The sequence below is a fragment of the Anabrus simplex genome, chromosome 1, assembly GCF_040414725.1.
Source record: "Anabrus simplex isolate iqAnaSimp1 chromosome 1, ASM4041472v1, whole genome shotgun sequence".
NCBI lineage: Eukaryota > Metazoa > Arthropoda > Insecta > Orthoptera > Tettigoniidae > Anabrus > Anabrus simplex.
Window position 1 is genome coordinate 563564320 of NC_090265.1, and position 22998 is coordinate 563587317.

At 36.9% G+C, this 22998-nt stretch overlaps 1 protein-coding gene across 2 annotated transcripts in view; it reads right to left on the bottom strand.

Annotated features, from left to right (window-relative positions):
- The window catches only part of LOC136869794 (phenoloxidase-activating factor 2), a 166805-nt gene that overhangs the window by 21661 nt on the left and 122146 nt on the right, over positions 1-22998 (bottom strand). For both annotated transcript variants that reach the window (XM_067144877.2, XM_067144876.2), the window contains exon 3: positions 3508-3798. In XM_067144877.2, the coding sequence (XP_067000978.2) occupies positions 3508-3798 (291 nt within the window). The remainder of the gene's footprint in view (positions 1-3507; positions 3799-22998) is intronic.

Sequence of the window (22998 nt, forward strand, 5' to 3'; positions counted from 1 at the left end):
GGCGTTGAAGAGTCAAAACGACATCATGCTCTTGGCTCAGGCAAGTGTATTGTGTTTCGTGAAACACTAGAAAAGGCCAAAAAGCAGTGGTGAATGGTACAGATCCTTCAAGCCAATATACACAGGAGTCTAACTGCCAGTGATCTATTGACACAGATGGCCTATGAAATAGGAGCAGACATCTTGATTCTTAGCAAACATTATCAAGATAGAGATCAACCAGGCTGGTTTTCAGACAATCTAGGGACAGCTGCGATATGGGTACCAGACCTTGGAAAATATTCAGTTATAAATCAAGGATGCGGAGATGGGTTTGTCTGGGTCCAAGTTGAGAAGGTAATTTTTGTCAGCTGTTATTTTACCCCGAATGAGGCTATTTCTGACTTCCAGACGAAACTAGATGGGCTTGAAGATACTCTGCTAGGGATGAACACTAACCTAGTTGTTGCTGGTGATTTTAATGCTCAAGCAGTTAAATGGAACATGCCTCAAACAGATTCTAGAAGGCGGCGTACAATGGAGATGATCGCCAGATTGGGATTAATGGTTATCAATGTTGGTAATGTGACAACCTTTCGGTGACCAGGGTGTCAGGGAACTATACTAGATGTAACCTTTGCTTCTGAAGACATTGTATCTAGGATAACTGAATGGTGAGTAATTGAAGAATATACTGGAAGCGATCATCAGTATATCACTTTTCGTGTACTTCAAGAGACTCCGCATCTAAGGATTACCACGCGCAAGCCAGAAAGATGGAACATAGCCACTATGGATAGAGAAAAATTTCATGAAATAATACAGAATGGAAAGGACTGTATTTCGGATACATGTCACGGAGGCAAAAGAAGCATAATTGCTAATAAATGCGTGGAACACACCATGAGACTCCTTCAGCAGGCATGTGACGCATCAATGACAAGAATCAAACAATGGAGAGGCAAGCGTCCAGCATATTGGTGGAATGAAGAAATTGCTGAGCTGAGGAAACAATGCCTGCGACTCAGACGAAGGACACAAAGAGCACGACATAACGATGAAGCTCTCTCAGTAGAGTATAAGACTATGAAGAAAAGACTGAAATACAATTAAAAAGAGTAAAGCCAACAAGTGGTGGGAAATGTCTAAGGAAGTGGATGAAAATCCATGGGGATTAGGGTATAAAATTGTTATGAAGAAATTCAGTATTCTACCAAGCCCTATCATGGATCCACGCACCATGGAAGAAATAGTACACACACTATTCCCTGATCATGCAGAGAGGATTGATGATGAGGCCGAGAAAGAACTAGACAATGTACCACCTTTTACAACTGAAGAATTGATAACAGCAATTAATTCCCTTAGAAATAGGAAAGCCCCTGGACCAGATGGTATTCCAGCAGAAGTACTAAAGGTGCCAGTCGAATTATGTCCTCAACTGCTGTTGAGAATGTATAATCATTGTTTGGAAGCGGGAATTTTTAGTTTTCGTTGGAAGATAGCTAGATTGGTTCTGATCAGTAAAGGGAAAACTGGGGGTTACAGACCTCTATGTATGCTGGACACCGCCGGGAAAGGTTTAGAGAAGCTACTACAACCGAGAATACTAGCAGCAGTCCGATTAGCTGGCGACCTATCTGACAAACAACATGGATTTCGCGAGGTCACTCAACGCTAGATGCTGTGAAGGAAGTGGTGAAGACAGCAGAACGAGCTCAAATGGGTAATCATTACTCTAGAAAGCTGACGCTTCTTGTGACGCTAGATGTTAAAAATGCTTTCAACTCGGCAAGATGGAGTGATATTTTGGAAGCTCTACAAGAAACTTTCAAGCTACCAGAATATCTCATTTATATACTGCGAGACTATTTGAAAGACCGTGCATTGTTATACGACACGGAAGATGGTCAGAGAAGAAAACGGCTCACAGCTGGTGCAGCGCAAGGCTCAATTCTCGGACCACACCTTTGGAATATCATGTATGATGGTTTGTTACGGCTGGAGATGCCAGAAGATGTAAAACTTGTGAGTTATGCTGATGATGTGGCTGCTGTGATAGTAACCCATAACCTTGAGCTGGCTCAATTTAAATTGAATCAGGTGATGCGACGTGTCAAAGAATGGATGATAAATCACAAGTTAGAACTCGCAGATCATAAAACGGAAATAGTCCTCCTGACGAGGAAAAGAATTAATACTGTTGTACCGATGCAGATCGGGCAGATAGCCATCGAAACAACTAGGAGCACAAAATATCTTGGTGTAACGCTTGATACTAAGCTTACATATTGGGACCACATCCAACGGGTAACAGATAAGGCAGCGAAAACGATGACTACACTGAGTAGACTCATGGGAAATATCAAGGGGCCGAAATCTAGTAAAAGGCGGCTTCTCATGTCGACCGTTCAATAGATACTGCTATACGGTTCGGAAATTTGGGCTGAATCGTTAAAAATTGTGAAATATCGGACAAGAATTCCAGCTGTACAACGGAGAGCAGCTTTACGAATTTCTTGCGCATAGCGCACAGTATCAGAACCTGCGATTCTAGTAGTAGCAGCAGTAGCTCCTATTGACTTGTTGGCCTTCGAAAGACAAGAAATTTGGCTCACACAAGAAGAGCTAGGAAGGAAAAGGGCAAAGGCTTTGGCTCTTAGTCACAGAATGCAATGATGGCAAACAAGATGGGAAGATGACTCTAGAAGGAAATGGACGAAAAGACTGATACCTTCTCTGGGCGTATGGGTTGGCCGAAATCATGGTGAAGTGAACTACTATCTCACACAGATCTTGACAGGTCATGGATACTTCCGAAAATTTCTTCATAGGCTAGGGCTAGCAACCAGTCTGGTGTCCATATACTGTGGTGATATCGATGACGTATTACATACTTTCTTTGTGTGTGTTCATTGGCTGCCACAAAGAAGATGCTTAGAAGTTATGCAGGGAGAATTGACGCCAGGAGGGATCGTGTCAGTAATGCTACGAAGTCAAGAATCTTGGGACCAGATGGCAGTCTACGTAGAAATATTCTGCGTCAGAAGAAGAAGGACCTGGACGATTACGACAGACAGTAAAGCAGAAGAAGGAAGATGAAGCACAAGATGCATTAAGCACGACATCCATCCTGAAATAATGCGAGAGCGGTTTTCAGGGCGGAGATAAACGTCGTGGGAAAAGGGAATGTGGTTTTTAGTGGATAAGAATCTCCACACACTTGTTGAGTGTGGACCCTCACAAGCGTCTTATGAAAGATTTTCCACACTCCCTCGCAAAAATAAATAAATAAATAAAATAAATAAAATTAAAATATTATTTTTGTTTTTTTGTTTATTTTGTTGGTCAGGCTGGCAATACATACTATTCGTGTTCTGTACTAAATATTCCAATATATTTCTGTTATTTACAAAATCTTCAATGCCTTCAATTTTCATAATTACACAGCAGTATGCATATCAGAAAAAGCATAATTTGTTACTTATGAAATTAATTTTTCAATAATATACTGCAGTTTCAGCTTACCCAACTACACAGTGTGCAGCAGTGAGCACCACCTGGGGATGTATGAGTGCTCCACCACATTGATATATGTTGTTCTTGTCTCCTAGATTACGCAGTACGGCCACCATCCATGGAAATTCCCCAAACTGAGCCTCGTTGTCCTCGTCTCCAGTGATGCGGAACCCCACACCCTCTGGATGGCGTTCTCCACACCCTAGTCTTTTGTTTGGTGTTGGCTTAACACGGTCTGTATTTTTATCTGGCTTCTGACAACATACATCTAGATAGTCATCGCAAGGCCCATCTTTGATCCTGTAAACACATACCAAACAGTAAATAAAACATATTTGAACATCACTATTTTCTTTATTCAACTTTTTACCTATGTACTTTTTCGTAAATTTGTAATATTGAACTTCTGCTGTATATTTTAAGTTGCTGTACTTATCCAGAAGAATAAATAAATAAACCAATTATTTATTTATTTAATTAATTAATCAATTAATTAATTAATTAATTAATTAATTAATTAATTTATTTATTTATTCTGGGTATTGTCCCAATGAATTATTAGCTCGAGGGAAAGACTGCCCTTTAGAGTGACAACTTTACAAATAATGCTAACAATTTTTAATATTCATGTTATAGACACCACAGAATACATTGATCACAACAATATTGACATTACACTGGGGATAATTAACAAAACTGTGGCAATAATAAATACATTTCTATATATTTTTGTAATAAATATCTAACAAATGGACTCCTTAAATACTGAAAATCTTTTAAGACCGGTACTCTATAACTCAGTCATCAATTTGATATATGATGTTGAGGCAGAATATGCTGTACTTTTATTCCAGACCTTCAAGAAGATATGTGAACAGTGTATATCTGATCTACTGATCTAGGTTGTTAGCTATGAATATCTTTCCTGTACTTAATTTCTGTGTTTAAGGAGGCCATACCATTTTTGAGTTTGTACATGGGTAGTGAATCAGAGTATGTCTTATGCATTCTGACAGGCATTCAGACATTCACGTCTCTGAAGCGTTTCAAAAAAACGAATTTATAAATTAATCTTAAGGCCCTTTATTGAAGTATTTCAAATTCATTTATTTCTTCTCTATTGAATGAACCACAAATTCATTTATGTAAAGTAGATGTGAGTGAATAAGTGCTTCTAAGCTGCTGTGTAGTTAATCCTACATCCTGTAATCTTTTCAGCACTCCGACAACAGCAGTGATCTTGCATTCTTTACAAGACATATGTTCTTTCCAGCATTGTTGCATTCAAAATAAGATTTAAGTATGGAAATGCTGCCTCTTTCCACAATATGAGTATTAATTTTTACTCTATTGAGAGTGGTTGCTTCATAAGATAGCTTGTGGAAAAACATATATTTAGTTTTAGAAATATTTAAAACAAGATTATTTTCAGTGACCCATTGTACAGAGAGAATCTAAGTCTCCTTGTACTTTCAATCAATCAATACTGATCTGCATTTAGGGCAGTCGCCCAGGTGACAGATTCCCTATCTGTTGTTTTCCTAGCCTTTTCCTAAATGATTTCAAAGAAATTGGAAATTTATTGAACATTTCCCTTGGTAAGTGATTCCAATCCCTAACTCCCCTTCCTATAAATGAATATTTGCCCCAGTTTGTTCCCTTGAATTCCAATTTTATCTTCATATTGTGATCTTTCCTACTTTTATAAACACCACTCAAACTCATTAGTCTACTAATGTCATTCCACGCCATCTCTCCGCTGACAGCTCAGAACATACCACTTATTTGAACAGCTTGTCTTCTTTCTCCCAGTTCTTCCTAGCCTAAACTTTGCAACATTTTTGTAATGCTACTCTTTTGTTGGAAATCACCCAGAACAAATCGAACTGCTTTTCTTTGGATTTTTCCTAGTTCTTGAATCAAGTAATCCTGGTGAGGGTCCCATACACTGGAATCGTACTCTAGTTGGGGTCTTACCAGATACTTATATGCCCTCTCCTTTACATCCTTACTGCAACCCCTGAACACCTTCGTTAATGTGCAGAGATCTGTACCCCTTATTTACAATCCCATTTATGTGATTACCCCAGTGAAGATATTTCCTTATATTAACACCTAGACTCTTACAATGATCCTCAAAAGAAACTTTCACCCCATCAACGCAGTAATTAAAACTGAGAGGACTTTTCCTATTTGTGAAACTCACAACCTGACTTTTAACCCCGTTTATCAACATACCATTGCCTGCTGTCCATCTCACAACATTATCGAGGTCCCATTGCAGTTGCTCACAATCTTGTAACTTATTTATTACTCTATAGAGAATAACATCATCCGCAAAAAGCCTTACCTCCGATTCCACTCCTTTACTCATATCATTTTTATATGGAAGGAAACAAAGGTCCAATAATACTGCCTTGAGGAATTCCCCTCTTAATTATTACAGGGTCAGATAAAGCTTCACCTACTCTAATTCTCTGAGATCTATTTTCTGGTGGAATAACCTTTCCTAAAACCGAACTGCCTTCTATTGGACCAGTTATTAGTTTTGCAAACATGTCTAATATAATCAGAAAGAATGCCTTCCCAAAGCTTACATACAATGCATGTCAAACTTACTGGCCAGTAATTTTCAGCTTTATGTCTTTCACCCTTTCCTTTATACACAGGGGCTACTATAGCAACTCTCCATTCATCTGGTATAGCTCCTTCGACCAAACAATAATCAAATAAGTGCATCAGATATGGTACTATATCCCAACCCATTGTCTTTAGTATATCCCCAGAAATCTTTTTAATTCCAGCTGCTTTTCTAGTTTTCAACTTTTGTATCTTATTGTAAATGTCATTGTTATCATATGTAAATTTTAATACTTCTTTAGCATTAGTCTCCTCCTCTACCTGGACATTATCCTTGTAATCAACAATCTTTACATACTGCTGTCTGAATACTTCTGTCTTTTGAAGATCCTCGCATACACATTCCCCTTGTTCATTAATTGTTCCTGGAATGTCCTTCTTGGAACCTGTTTCTGCCTTAAGATACCTATACATACCCTTCCATTTTTCACTAAAATTTGTATGACTGCCAATTATGCTTGCCATCATGTTATCCTTAGCTGCCCTCTTTGCTAGATTCAATTTTCTAGTAAAGTTCCTTCAATTTCTCCTTACTTCCACAGCCATTTCTAACTATTTATTTCCAGTCTGCACCTCCTTCTTAGTCTCTTTATTTCTCTATTATAATAAAGTGGGTCTTTACCATTTCTTACCACCCTTAAAGGTACAAACCTGTTTTCACATTCCTCAATAATTGCTTTAAACCTATCCCAGTTTCTGTTTACATTTTTATTTACCGTTTTCCACCGATCATAGTTACTTTTTAGAAACTGCCTCATGCCTGCTTTATCAGCCATATGGTACTGCCTAATAGTCCTACTTTTAAGGCCTTCCTTTCTATCACATTTAATTTTAACTGAGACAAAAACAGCTTCATGATCACTAATACCATGTATTACTTCAGTTTCTCTATAGAGCTCATCTGGTTTTACCAACACCACATCCAGGATATTTTCCCCTCTCGTTGGTTCTATCACTTTGTGAATCAGCTGTCCTTCCTATATTAACTTATTTACCATTTGTTGGTCATGCTTCCTGTCATTTGTATTTCTTTCCCAATTGACATCTGGTAAATTCAGATCTCCCTCTACAAACACATTCCTTTCCATGTCGTTTCCCACATAGCTGATTATCTTATCAAATAATTCTGAATCCGTGTCAGCGCTACCCTTTCCCGGTCTGTACTCTCCAAAGATATCAAGTTGCCTATTATCTTTAAAAATGAGCCTTACACCTAGAATTTCATGTTTCTCATTTTTAACTTTTTCATAGCTTACAAATTCTTCTTTCAACAGAATTAATACTCCCCCTCCCACCATTCCTATCCTATCTCTACGATACACACTCCAGTGCCGTGAGAAAATTTCTGCATCCATTATATAATTTTTCAGCCATGATTCAACTCCTATTACAATATCTGGTAAAAATATATCTATTAAATTACTTCATTCTATTCCTTTCTTTATAATACTTCTACAGTTCAACACTAACATTTTTATGTAATCCCTACTTGATTTCCAGTTCCCTGTTCCCTAGGCCACCCTGTTTCCCTGAATGTACCTCCCTATCACCCTTCCAAACAAATATCCTAACTTATACGTACCACTACGGTTTAAGTGAAGGCTATCTGAGCGCAGATCCCTATCTCCTACCCACCCATTAGGATCTAGAAATTTCACTCCCAGCTTCCCACATACCCACTCTATAGTCTCATTTAAATCCCCAATCACCCTCCAGTCAGTATCCCTCCTACACAGTATTCCACTAATAACAATCTCCACTTCCTTAAACTTCACCCTGCTGCATGCTTTGTTCATTATATGTTTTTCAATATCATTTTTGAAACAAAAGGAAAAAAGGAAAATATAATCTACAGATAACAGCAATTTACCGAACGGTGTGTGTTTTATGTATCGTTTATAAATATCATAAAAAATATTGGTACTAGCACTGATCCCTGAGGGGCACCAAATGTAACTGTTGATTCTAGAGTGATGGTATCATTCAAAGATACATATTGTTTTCTTGCTATTAAATAACTTTGGAACCACCTATGTACCATTCCTCGTATTCCTGCTGCTGTTAATTTATTCAGCAAGAGCAAATGATTAACTGTGACAAAGGCTTTTGCTAGTTTGATGAAAAGGTTTGGCACAATTTTATTGTTATCGAGAGAATTTTGTATCAGAGTCACTACGTCGAACATAGCATAGTGCTGTGATGTGGAAGAAAGCCATATTGATTTTTAATGATAAAGGTTTATGATTTTAAGTAATCCAATAATCTTACTTTTACTACTGACTCAAGTAATTTTGAAAAAGGAAGAAAAAACACACTGGTCTGTAATTTCCTAGGTCTGATTTTTTCCTACAATTAAAAATGGGTATAATTCTAGCATAATACAGTTGACAGGCTAATTTCCAGCAGCAGCAGGAGCACCACCACCACCAGCACCACCACCTAAAGACTCCCCAGAAGACAAGTACATGATATCATGGATTTCTTGATGGTGAAGTTCTTTATAGTCTAGCTGTCATTTGCCTTTTCTGAAGTCAGCATGTATCCAGGTTTTAATTTGTGAGATTTCCTTTTAAAGATGTTGATTTTGAGTTAAGGTCATGGTTTCTGCAAGTATCAATCAATCTTTCACCATTTTTGTTTGTTCGTTTATGTGCTAGCCATTTTCCAATGATATCTCAGTACTGGTATCTCCTTTTTTTGTTCCAGTTCTGCATTAAAATTGCTAAGGAGAATTTTAATGATTGATTAAGAGAAATTGATTCATGTTTGATCCAGTAGTTCTCAGAATGTTTGTGTTTCTTCTCTGTCCTTTAGTGTGTTATTATTTTTTTTGACTGGTGGGAGCGTGTGCATTAATAATTGTGAAGGTCTTTTTAGTTTGTATCTCCAATTTTTCAATGTCCTATTAGAATTCATCCTGAATAGCTGCCACAGTCATTTATTTCTGAATAGTTCATGGTGCTCACTAAATGAAATTATTTCATCATTTTGAATTTTCGTTTGAGTAACTGCATTTGTAAACCCCTTGCCTGAGTCAGATGAGTATTTCCTACAAATCACTGACTTCTTTCACATGATGCTGGAATGATACTAAAATTTGCAACAGCAACAACAAAAAATATATTACTACATTTATTTAAGTAAGACTAAATAATTCAATTGTAATTATGAGGCAAGCTAATGGGAGTTGACAAGGGGAAGTACAGATTTTCATATATAGCAATTGACGGAGCCATATAGTGTTCAGGTTCGAACAGGCAAATGGAGTGATAGGATATGGGTTCTGGTCTCAATGGACAAATAATAGGTGTTCAATTTGTTTGCATGTTCCCCAATGATAACAAACAGAAGTCAAGGTCAATGTTATTTACTTTATAGTGGAGTGAAAACCTACCATACTAATAAGAGATTGTTCGAGGACAGGTGGTCTTAGACGGAAGAAGCCACAACATTACAATTGTGAGTTGGAAGATTTTAGCGGTTTTCAAGTGAAAGAGACACTTATTTTAAGAAAATCGGATTATACACTCAACTCTCGATTAACAGGGATAATGTAGGATTAAGGCTTCCCGGATAATTAAAATTGCGGTTAACCCAAAAAAATTAAAAATAGAACAGGCATACTGAAAGTACAGTTAAAATGATAATAAAAAACGATACTACTGTATTGTTTTTTACAAACTTACCCAATACATTGCAGTAAAAGCAGCACTTAGCACAATTAATAAATGGAATAATAAACAGCAATTTTCATTGAAACTATTATGTCAAACAAAGATATTCAGACTATCTGACTTTACTGTTTCTGAAAATAATCAGTCATGGTTTTCTGCTTTTGTGCTGAGAAACACTTTCTTTTGCTTCTCAAGTTTCTCAAAAGAAGTTTTGGTGATGAGAGCATCATCCTGGCCCTTGATGTACTCCAGCAATGACTCACATTTGCCATGGCAGCCCCATGCGTAACTGTTTGTTGTGCTTTTAATACTGCAACTCCTAACACTTGTGTCCAGCTCTAAGGCTAAATGGTTAGCATGCTGGCCTTTGGTCACAGGGGTCCTGAGTTCGATTCCCGAGAGGGTCGGGAATTTTAACCATCACTGGTTAATTTCGCTATCATGGGGGCTGGGTGTATGTATTGTCTTTATCATAATTTCATCCTCATCACGACGCGCAGGTCGCCTATGGGAGTCAAATTAAAAGACCTGCACCTGGGGAGCCGAACATGTCCTTTGACACTCCCGGCACCAAAAACCATACGCCATTTCATTCATTTTCCTAACACTCATGCATTTTCAGTGTTTTTGATATCGCAGTTAAGCCACAACGTGGTTGATCCAATTACGGTAAGTTGAGAGGTAAGTGTATGTAGTTTTAAATGCTTCAGTTAATAGAAAAGGCTGGTATTTTAATAGAACTGCATGTAGAAGAAAGTAGTTTAGAGTTAATTGATTAACACACATTTGATTTTAATTTAGAGGTGTTTAGTTGAAATATTTTAAGATGTTATGATTGGACGTGTCAATAGGTTACTGATGTTTAATATAATGTAATAGGTAGGTCCAAGAAATATTTGGTAGGTAGTTTATGAACTGCTGAGGAAGAGAACGTAAAATATTCTCAAAACGTGTATGGTGTGTAATGTTGGAATAAATAATTAATTAATAAATTTAAAGTATTGACAGGGCTGATTTGAAGAACAGTGATTTTCATTCGTGAATAGATTAAAGTCAATATGGACCAAAACAAATAAAAGCACAATAGTTAAGTTAATAAATTTGTATACTCTTGGCACGACTCCTTGCTTCAAAGTTGCAAAATTCGATTACCGTATTAAAATACAATGATTACTAAAATGTAATGATCAAAATTTTATTTCAAGGAGTAAATTACAAGTAAAAATTTGATTTTGTGTAAAGTTCAGATTACCGAAAAAGTAATTGTTTCTTACTTTTACTCAATTACTTCCCAACTCTGATCATATCCACTTTCATATCTCATCAAATAAAAACCAAACAAAGTCTGTCTTCCTATCTTACTGTGCTGGTTCTGAACCAGACACAAGCAACAAGGATATGAACTAGCTGAACTGAAAATGGCTCACTTATGGCAACTGTACCATAATTATGGTATGTATACCATCATTCAGCTGACTGCACCATGTACCGGTACCATACCTAATACTCCTATTATGATACACAAAAAGTACCACAATTTGCCCCTTAGTATAAAAATATCATCATACTTATTCCATCTACTAAGATTTATTCACTAATAATATGAAAAGGTTGTACAGTTATTATCTTTGTTCCATTTAATGTAATGTACACTAACAATTAAAATTGTGTATGATTTTCAGTACTATCATTAATTTGTCTCCCTGTCATGCTGTCTGAAACAAAGCCACGACCTTGCCACTCTAACAAGAACAGAGTTATTCAGTCTATTTTAACAGACACTTTCTTCGAATTACCATGAGCATGTTGTGATATATTAAAATATATCAGTCTCTGTAACTTAATTCTATTGTGCATACACATGCCAGCTGTTCATTGTAAATATTTAGTTTAATCATCACTATGGAATCAAGTGAAGATGATAATAAATGGCCTGCAAGAGAAAAACAATTGACGAGTAGTATGCTGCAAAGTATGAACGACCAAAACATCGAAGGGGGATGGTCACTACATGAACATGCACTGCAACCAATCCAACTGTGCTTCTCCCATAGGGAGAGGGTGAAACCTGGTGTCACTGCATAGCCTACTCCTGTTGAGTAACATCAAGGTATGTGTTCAAGGCTTAAAGTCTCCATCCAGCAGATGAATTACCATTAACAGTATTTTATGCTCTTCCTCTCTGTCAGCACTCCTGAGAGGTTTGAAACTGAACCCTAGCTTTTGGCACACAATCTGGTGACTAGAAATTGTATACCACGACATCTCCTGCTCTGCTGGTCAACATTCAGATAGTGAACATCTTTCCATGAATGGGATTCAAACTGGCTAACCATGGTATCACACTATCCAGACCTGATACCTTAACAACCATGTCCACCAATGGGGGGATACGTTAATCATATGCCATTTAATGATGTTGGTAGCTGTTTAGCATTCAAATTTACATTGATGTAAGTTTTGCAATTGACAGTTTGAAATACCTCTGTTTTTATAATGTTGCAAATTATTAAAGATAACGTCATGTCTGTACAGACCATAGTGACCCCTCGAGAAGTGGATCATAAAGGCTTCCACATTTTATAACCTCAGCACCAAAGAGGATAGACTGGAGACACATGATTTGGAGTAATGAATCATGCTATACCATGTGACAGTCTGATGGGAGCGTCCTTTCATAAAGGCAAAAAGATGTATATAGTAAAGAAATTTTGACCAGCTCCATGTTGTTTATGGTAGAAGACCAGTTTGGAGATCGCTGTGTTTCAGCATGATGATGATCTGTTATAAAGAAGGGTCTGTTCGCAAGTGCTCTGTGGACAATAAGATTCTGGAAATGGACTGGCCAACTCAGAGCCCCGACCTCAATCCTATTTAACATATCTAGGATGAACTGTAACGCGACTTCACTCCAGACCCCAACGACCCACATTACTTACTATGCTTCCTACATCAGGGAAAATGATGTGCCATTCCATTTGCCTAGAGACATATTAACACCTGCTAAACAGTCTCTCCTGGCAGAGTTCAAGCTGTAATAAAGACCAAGTGTTAATGTCCACTACTGTGTACTATATCCAAAGACACTTAAAGGACAGTTTTGAGTAATGTATTTGGCTACTTTGTCATTCCTTGGAATTCATCCATCCTAAAACTACTGACAAGGAATATGCCACCTGAGTGACAGCCCCAAATGCAGATCAGTGGTATTTGTTTGTTTGTTTGTTTGTTTGTTTGTTTGTTTGGTACCATTAACTAAATTTATGCTCACATAATTCTGGAGTTAAAAGTACAGAAATGTTAACTTCTCAGTTGAATAACTTACTTGAACAAAATTGGAATTTAATGACATTGAAAATAATTTGTATATTCACATATAGGTGCACTATAGTTCATTTAAGTACCCTTAAACATTATGCACCTGTACTAGAATTTGATCCCACAACCTGAGGTGCAGGAGTATGTGCCTAACTAGTTTTTGCCTACAGCTGCCCAGTGATTTACAGGTAACTGAGAAAATGTTCTCATATGCTGATGACACAATAGTAGTTCTTAATAGAGAGTCTTGAGAACAGACATTTAACAAGTGTAATACAACACTAATAACAATAAACAAATGGTTGAATGGTAACTTTCTTACTTTAAATGAAAATAAGACCTATTACTCATATATTGTCTTTCCACACAATGAACCATTGCAACCCCCAGACCATTTAAAAATCAAAATCCATGTGAACAGATGTTCAAACAATGGTTGTAGTTGCAACGTGGTACAGAAACCAATCCACATTAAATACTTGGGTATTCTGATCAACAGCCATCTGAAATGGAACTATTATACATCCCATGTAGAGAGAAGACTGGAAACTCTACTATATCTTCTATCAGCTTAGATGTCCGGCTCCATGGTTAAATGATTAGTGTGCTGGCCTTTAGTGACAGGGGTCCTGGGTTCGATTTGCGGCTGGGTCAGGAATTATAACTATCATTGGTTAATTTTGCAGGCATGGGGACTGTGTGTATGTGTAATCATCATCATTTCATCCTCATCATGAAGCACAGGTCACCTACGGGTGTCAGATCTAAAGACCTGCACTTGGCAAGCTGAACATGTCCCCAGACACTCCCAGTACTAAAAGCCATACGCCATTTCATTTCATTGGCTTGGACGAATTGTATCTCTCAAGATAATACAAAATGATTTTTATGCACTAGTCAATTCCGTATTGCAGTACGGAATTATAGGATGGGTTGGGGCACGGGACAAGTATATAATCCCCTCCATCCATTACTCATAAGCAGATACTAAAAGCTATACATGTGCAATATTTTTTCTTTTCCTCTGGTAAAATTTTCAATTCAGCTCAGGTTTTAAACATAAGACAGTTATACGCAAAAGTTGTCACAACACACACCTTGTAAAGAACTACCACAGATTCCAGGACCAGAAACATACATGCCATGGCACCAGATTACAACTAAGATCTGCATTACCAACCCAAGTCAGCAACACACTTCTTGGACAGACATGCAGCATATCTAGGAACACGCATTTTTACTATTCTACTCCCAGAAATATTTAAGATAAGGAAAGCTAAAAATAAAATAAAAAAGTCTGAACATCTGGCTTCTTCTAACAAAAATGAATCATAATAAATTTTCACCTATGATGACTCCCTCCAAACACCACAGGCTATTAAAAGTGATTTTATGATTTTATGATGCAATGCATTTAATGTAAGTATTGTATACAAGCTCACACATAAGATCTTCAGTCTTGATGCAGGAAGTGTAGGATATGGGGATGACTTAGCGGTACAGTGCCTGCCTCTTACCCAGAGGCCCCTGGTTCGATTCCCGGCCAGGTCAGGGATTTTTATCTACATCTGAGGGCAGGTTTGAAGTCTACTCAGCTTACTTTATTACAATTGAGGATCTATCTGACTGTGAGATAGTGGCCCCAGTCTAGAAAGCCAAGAATAACGGCCGAGAGCATCCCTCATGCTGACCACACTACACCTCGTAATCTGTAGGCCTTTGGGCTGAGCAGTGGTCGCTTGGTAGGCCATGGCCCTTTGGGGCTGTTGCGCCATGGGGTTTGATTGTTGTTTTTTTTTGTTCCTTTCCAATACTCAAAACTGTAAGTGAATTAAAGATGCTTAGAAGAATGGACAATTTATGAGAGAACTGAATTCTAAAAGTATGTGTATCAGATACTACCAATGACACATCCAAGAAATATTTTCCACAATAAGTTCAAAGATTCACATGCAAGTTTTTTTATGCAATTACCACCAGCATAGACATTGTAAGCAAACAGGATAAGTAGACAGGAAACTGAAGTTGTTATTGCCAAGTCATGAAAAAATAGAATCTAGAATATGCAATTATATCTCCAATCATGAATTGTATATCTGTTATAATGAAGGATCCAACAGTTGGCCTTGTCTAACCCTGTTAATTTTTTTTAAGTTTCTTTTTTATGTTGCACTGATGCTCATAGGTCTTATGATGACTATGGGATAAGAAAGGGCTAGGATTGGGAAGAAAGCATTTGCAGCCGTAATTAAGGTGCAGCCCCAACATTTACGCACTGTGAAAATGGAAAACTATGTTAAACCATCTTCATCTGCTGACATTGGTGTTCGAACCCACTATCTCCCGAATGCAAGCTCACAGCTGCACACCCCTATCCGCACGACCAACTCGCCCGGTTAACCCTGTTGAAAATATAGCCTGATACGTAAGTGTATCTAGTTTTGTGGACTTCGTTATTAGCAGTAATTAACATTTCTGTATGTAAATTTTCACATAGATATTCCTGTATGTGATTAAAGATTTCAGGAATCTTCAATATGACAGATGTATCATACATCTTGATTTGAGATCTGATTGCATGTTTATGTAAATTATTAGGAACCTTCAGGCTAAATGACATTATGAATCAAGATTCTAATTCAATATTCTTCTCTTCTGATAATTTAATTCTATAATGCAAAAATTCCACAAAAATTGAACATTTGTTAAATTTCTACACAAATCAAGTTTAGCAATCTGGGTAGGGGATGAGTACTCACCAGAGAGGGAAGACAGTGATAGATGTAACTTAAAATTAATGAAAAAATATAATGAAGTATAAATACTTCTATTAGTGCACAAGGATCTTATGAACATAGAGCTCGCTACTAATACAACTTCTTTATGTGAATATTTGCTAGGAGTACATAATGCAGTAGTCAACATGTTCTGTGTTCCAAGGCATTATATCTCCAAGTACCTACACTCCTTGCTCAGGAATCTCTCTGCATACCGATCTCAGTGGGGAGAGTAAGGACTGATTAGCTTCAACTAGTCCGGCTCCATGGCTAAATGGTTAGCATGCTGGCCTTTGGTCACAGGGGTCCCGGGTTCGATTTCTGCCTGGGTTGGGAATTTTAACCAAAATTGGATAATTTCGCTGACATGGGGGCTGGGTGAACGTGTCGTCTTCATCGTAATTTCATCCTCATCACAACGTGCAGGTCGCCTACAGGTGTAAATTCAAAAGATCTGCATCGGCGAGCCAAACTTTTCGTCGGACACTCCCGGCACTAAAAGCTGTACGCTATTTTTTCAGCTTCAACTAAACAGCAGTGGCATGGCACCTATGCACTTGCAGAGTGCACTTGATTTCTCTGAGATTGTGTGATGGTAGTACTGCCGTAACCATTGTTGGCCAATTCTTTTATCTAAGGGTACCTTTCATGCCTGTTCCTTTTGTTCATCTATAGGAATAGATTTATATGTAAATATATATTTTCAATAACTAGTACATAAGCCTGTCTTTGACAGTCAAAATTACTATCTATAAAGTAATTAAGAATTCTTAATGGACTATTAATATATCTTATGAATAAAAGTTACACTTTCCAGGTTTCATACGACATTCAAATGGATTTAAAACAGGTATTGTAGTATTTCTAGTGCACTTGTAGCTCAGAGTTTTACTTTGACATCTATGGATCTGAGTACTCTTGAGAAAACTACATACAACTATACAAAACGAATACCATGAACAGCATCATATGCCCTCACTCCATATGAACACTACGGAGAGGTTCGGAATTTAATCCAGGCTTTTGGCACGCATTCTAGTGATTAGATATTCTATAACACCACCTCCCGTACCCTGTTGGCCAACATTCTGATGGTAAAAATATATTTAATGAATGGGACTCAAACCAGCTAACTACGGTGTCAGACCATATAGACTTGATGCGTTAACGACCATGGTCACCAGGTGGGCTAATCTGTCTCGTGTGTATCAGTAGAGATACTCCAGAATGGATTAAAATGATTCATTCATTTACTGAAAGATAGTATTTTCCACTGGTACCAGTTTAAGTCTATCGAATATATCCGCAGAAGGCAACAGAAGCCAGCATGTATGTAGTTCAACATCATGCTAATAGATATAGCTGCGTACCTATGTCATCATAGTGTTAAAAAGGTTAAGAATCCATCAAGGGATAACTGCCCAAAAATAATGAACATATTCTTTTAATTCCACTGAAAATTAATAAAAGTGTATTTTAATTTCTATTATATTCATATATTTGTAAGTAGACAGAACCTTTGTGATTTCTCAAGTATTAGGGCAGCTATCAATAGTGGATTTTCTTTCTGTCTTTTCAATACGGAACATAATGAAGTTTTTAACTTTAAATACGTCTTCATGGCGAATATGTAACAACAACTTCGCTGATAGAAACATTTTTTTTTAAAGGTACAAAAGGCATGATCTTGAGAGGTTCATTGTATTTTTTCTTGTAAAGAAGATATAACAGTCTATGACTGGTACCAATTTCAGCTGTTGAATCATTCTCGTTTTCTCAACATCACTGTGAATGTCGGACAGAATTAAGGATTTTATATACCATATTTAGATTGTTCAAGATTATCTGTAAAACTTAAAGTAATTTCTATTGAAAACAATAGAATCCATCAAGGGATAACTGCCCAAAAATAATGAACATATTCTTTCAATTCCACTGAAAATTAATAAACGTGAATTTTAATTTCTATTGTCTTCATATATTCGTAAGTAGACAGAACCTTTGTGATTTCCCAAGTATTAGGGCAGCCATCAATAGTGGATTTTCTTTCTATCTCTACATATCAATAATTTTGATACAAATACATAAAGTTTTCGTTCTACTTTTGTCTATAGTTTCGGTTCATTTCTAAAACTCGTTTAAATTACTGTGTATGTTAATGATAACACTATGTTCTTAGATGTATTGCATTGTGACTTCGGCTGCATATGCTGTCTAGAATTAACTTAAAAACAGCTGAAGATGGCCTTATGTGACCAAAACATGTCCTGTGTTTTTAATAAGATGCTTTGACAACTTTGAAATAGTAAATTAACTTGTAAGTATTGACTAGGTGGAACCGTTATACTAATTTTTCATTTTATATAAAATATACCCCTGCCTGTCACAAGAGGTGACTAAAAGGGAACCCAGAGGCTTTCATTTTATGACTGGGGGTTAGTGAGCATGCGCCCCCTATATGAGTAGCGTTGCTTCCACTTACTTGTGTTAGCCTGCTCACCTTCATCTTTCCTATCCGATCTCCTTTGGTCGATTCTTGTTCTTTTCCAACCTTGATGGTTTGAGAGGAGTAGGGAGTCTTTCATTTTCATGCCCTTTGTAGCCCTTCCCTTTCCCTTGCCGATACCTTCATTTTTTAAAGTGTTGGACCTCTTTTAGTTTCTTTTTGATTAGTGTTAACAGCGGATGGTTGCCCAGTTGTACATACTGATACTTTTTCTTAAAACAATAATCAACACTATTACTTATACAGAGTATGTATCTTATATCCTGAAGTGAACAAATAAATTTCAAATGACCAAAATGTGTTTGTGAAAACTCCAAAAATAATTAATTTGTTCAAAGCTAAAAATCCAGATTTTTTTTTTTTTGCTTCCACCAAGATCTATAGGTGCTCCTCAGTGGATGTGGTTAGAAGCTGTAGTGTATTATGCAGATAATTTTGAAAATTTTCAATAGGTGATAAATGAACTACATAAGAGTGATGCTCCAGCAATTGAAAATTTTCAGAACTAACGATACAGTTTATTAAAAAATGAGCCAGGCTGAGTAGCTCAGATGGGTCAAGTGCTGGCCTTCTGAACTCAAGTTGGCAGATTCAGAGATATTTGAAGGTGCTCAAATGCATTAGCCTTGTGTCAATAAATTTACTGGCCCATAAAATAACTCCTACAAGACAAATTTCCAGCACCTCAGCATCTCTGAAAACTGCGAATTATCTGAAAACTTGAGTTAGATTATTTTTGTGTGATTCTATAAAGGAATTAGAAACATCAAAGAACTTGTAGACTGGGATAGTTAAATGACGTGTATGGTATTCAGTAAAAGGTCCTTTCACTCAAAGGCCTTAAACTAGCAGCTCTTAAACAGAAATATGAAAGTGTATTTCAAAAGAATTTTGGAAATCATGCTGTGTACAAAGTTTGCAAAGTTTTGGAAGGGCAAGAAATGTTTGTGGAATTGAGAATGTGTGTGTCATTGACATTCCTTTAATGAAATTTGTGACGAACGGTCCTTCCGAGATTGTGTATTGTTCAGAGACAACCGATATTGGTTTGTGATGGAAAACTTATTTACTACAACAATTAGCTATTTTAACCCACAACTGTCTCAAGAAGATTGGCAAGTGATGTTTTCATAATACATCCTGGACTTAATATTTTCCAACAGCTATACCACATTGAATACACTGGTTCTCCTCTGACTGTACTTAATATTTTGTAATATCGAAACAAATTGCTTTTTACATATATTTCAATAATTTTTTACTACATAAGAAAAACTACTTTCAAGATTTTTAGGACATTAAAATGTATTCCCTATTCATCTATAATGGTGCTGTTGATGACTTAGAAAGCCAATCCTTGCATAAAACATGCAGTCACACAAGTTTCACCTAATGGAATGAAGAGAAGCGAAAAGATCCCTGCGTAAAAATTCTGCAGATACCTGGCATCTGGTAAGCTTTGTAGTCCCCTTGATTTTTGTTGCCACTGGTTATTTTTAATTTCTTTAATTTGTCTAAAATCTCTGCTTGACTTCTAGAAAGCATATGTTCTTAACCTTGGAGGATGGATCTTAAGTAAGGAATAAGCAGGTATCCCATTTAGCACTGATCCGGTTCAAGATATTCTCACTGTTATCATCGGACCAGTCTTGTCTCTTCTTTTCCCCGAAGCCAAACATTTTCTCTGCTGTTTCTGTAATTATATTTTGAAGTGTGGCCTTTAGTAGTTCTGGATATTTTGTGATGGCCAAACTATGGGCCAGCTGGTCCAAAATAATTCTTTGGAACTCTGTAACAATAGCTTCATTATGAAGCTTAGAGGTGTTGAATTTCCTCCTGGAAGGGTTTGTAAAATGAGTACAATAAGTGGCTTTGTAGCGATGGTAATTCTGAGTCGACTAACAAGAAGTTTATGGTGTGTTTAGCAGTAATTGATGTTTATTGAATTCTTCATGATCAGGACATCTGTCTTGGCACATTGTCGAGCATTGACATAATTGCTGAGGTGCCATTGCATTGAATGTGGATGCATTTATGTGATTTTGTAGCAGTTTGGTAGGCGGAACTGAATTTTTTTATGAAGTGTTCATGTTCAGCACACAGACCAAGGAGTAATCCATTTGAATTGCAGTTGCCTACATCTTGACTACCCATGTCATTTCCCTGCAACTGGTTGGTTATCTCTCCCCACCTTGGCAGTGAAGTCTCCAAGTAGTAAGAGTTTACCTATGGTGGGCCCCTTTGTGAGAATTATCTTTAGTTTGTGGTAGAACCTGTTCTTAAAATCTCCTTTTCTTTGAATCTCACAACCGTTAGTATGAGGCACACAACATTAGGCCACGCACCACATGTCGCAACGAAAGGTTAACTTCATGGACACCGCACTGAATTGCGAATGTCTACCAGCTGCAAATTAAGAATGTGCCAGTTATTTAACCGTATCTTCGTGTGCTGTCCTTTATTCAACCACTGACAATGTCCAACAGAGGAACTCTTCAGCATTTTCATGATATTTTAACAACAAACCCTTATCAAACATTTTAACATGATGCAACGCATCTGAGAATTTTAGAGCCTAATTTTAATTTTGTCATATTGTACATGTTGTGCACATAGTTCATCCCAGATGTTTTTTTAAACACTTTTTAATGTCATTTGTGTGTGTCTGTACATTTGTTTTAGTTATTGGATGCGTTTGCATAGTTTTGCACTAAGGCTGAAGATGATGGCCAGCCAAAGCCGAAACTAGTTCCTAGATTACAAATGTAATGTAAACATTGCATAATATAGTATTGAAAAGGTAAACCATCACAACATACAGTAAGTTTAGTTATTATTGTAATATTTTAAGATTGTGATCTACTGCAAAATGAGCTTGATAATGTTGTGAGATGGACAGTACACAATGGCATGATGATAAACGGGGTTAAAAGTTAGGTTGTGAGTTTCCCAAATAGGGAAAATTCTCTCAGTTCTAATTACTGTGTTGATGGGGTGAAAATTCCTTATGGTAATCATTGTAAGTACCTAGGTATAAATATAGGGAGAGATCTTCATTGGGGTAATCACATAAATGTGATTGTAAATAAAGGGTATAGATCTTTGCACATGGTTATGAGGGTGTTTAGGGGTTGTAGCAAGGATGTAAAGGAGAGGGCATATAAGTCCCTGGTAAGACCCCAACTAGAGTATGGTTCCAGTGCATGGGACTCTCACCAGGATTACTTGATTTCAGAACTGGAAATAATTCAAAGAAAAAGCAGCTCGATTTGTTCTAGGTGATTTTCAACAAAAGAGTATGCACTAGCCATGCGTCTTGGTGGGTGTGCTATTTACCAACTGATGAGCTCAACTTAGCACACTGGGGCTGTAACGGTTCAAATCCCGTTACAAGCATTCATCTGTATTATTATTATTATTATTATTATTATTATTATTATTATTATTATTATTATTATTATTGCTGTTGTTGTTGTTGTTGTTATAACTATTATTATTGTTTGATTTAATTCTATAATCTGATTTTGCTATGTATTAATTATCGCTTGCTTCATTGTAGTTAATTTATTTATTGTGTATATATGTGTGTGTATTAGCATCAAAATTATGTAGAGTGAGACTTAATGCCTAATATCAGATATGGATATATTATTTGTGATACTACCTTTTAAAATATTGCAACACATGGTTCAATACTGCTACAGTAACTGTCAAGTCATTGCGCTGTCATTGTATGCATTTAGCGATGAGGTCATATTTAGGGAACTCCTAGTTCGCTTGAGGCTATTTCAACACAATATGTAACATTTGTAGCTGGGTGGGAGTGACATCATATCTGTTTTTAGCTCTCACATGGGTGTTATACCATGTGACAACTTATGTCAATATACATGGGCTGTATCCTATAGCAGCAGTCAGTTGGACAGTTGAATCAGCTGGAAGGAGAGTTAGGCCACAGTAGGTCATTAAGTCAGGGAGATGAAGAAGAAGCAGTCACATGGATACGTTCGGAGTGTGTTTCATGTATCTGTTCGGTCGAGTTATTGTGTCAGTTCGGTGAGAGCCGAATACTGAGTCGTCGTAATGCAGACTAACAGTTATTAGTGAATTACTTGTAAAGTTGATTGTGAAGTATGAATATAATTTCAAGCCATGCTATATCTCGTTTGTGAAACTAAAAGGATACTTAACCAAATCAGGTTTGAGATACCTATAGCTGATACCAATTCAAAGGAATACGTCATAATAACACTCAAAGTGTTGAAGGTACTGTAAAGTGAACCAGTGAGGGATAAATTTCTTGTATAGCTTTTAAATGTCCGGTCAAGAGGATTTCAAATTTAATGCCTACAGTTTCCTTCAGTTATGTCAGAGTTTTATATTATCTTTTGAAATATCACAGTAAATCTCCCTCGTTAAAATCAGCATTTAAAGAATATATTTTGTTTATTATCAAAGAAATGAATTGTTTCATTTCAATAGTAGATCAGGTAGCCTCACATTTTAATGGGGAAACCGAACGCCAATCTTCTTTTCCCAGAACCTATATATTATGCTGGCAAAGTATGCGTATTACCTCATTCCC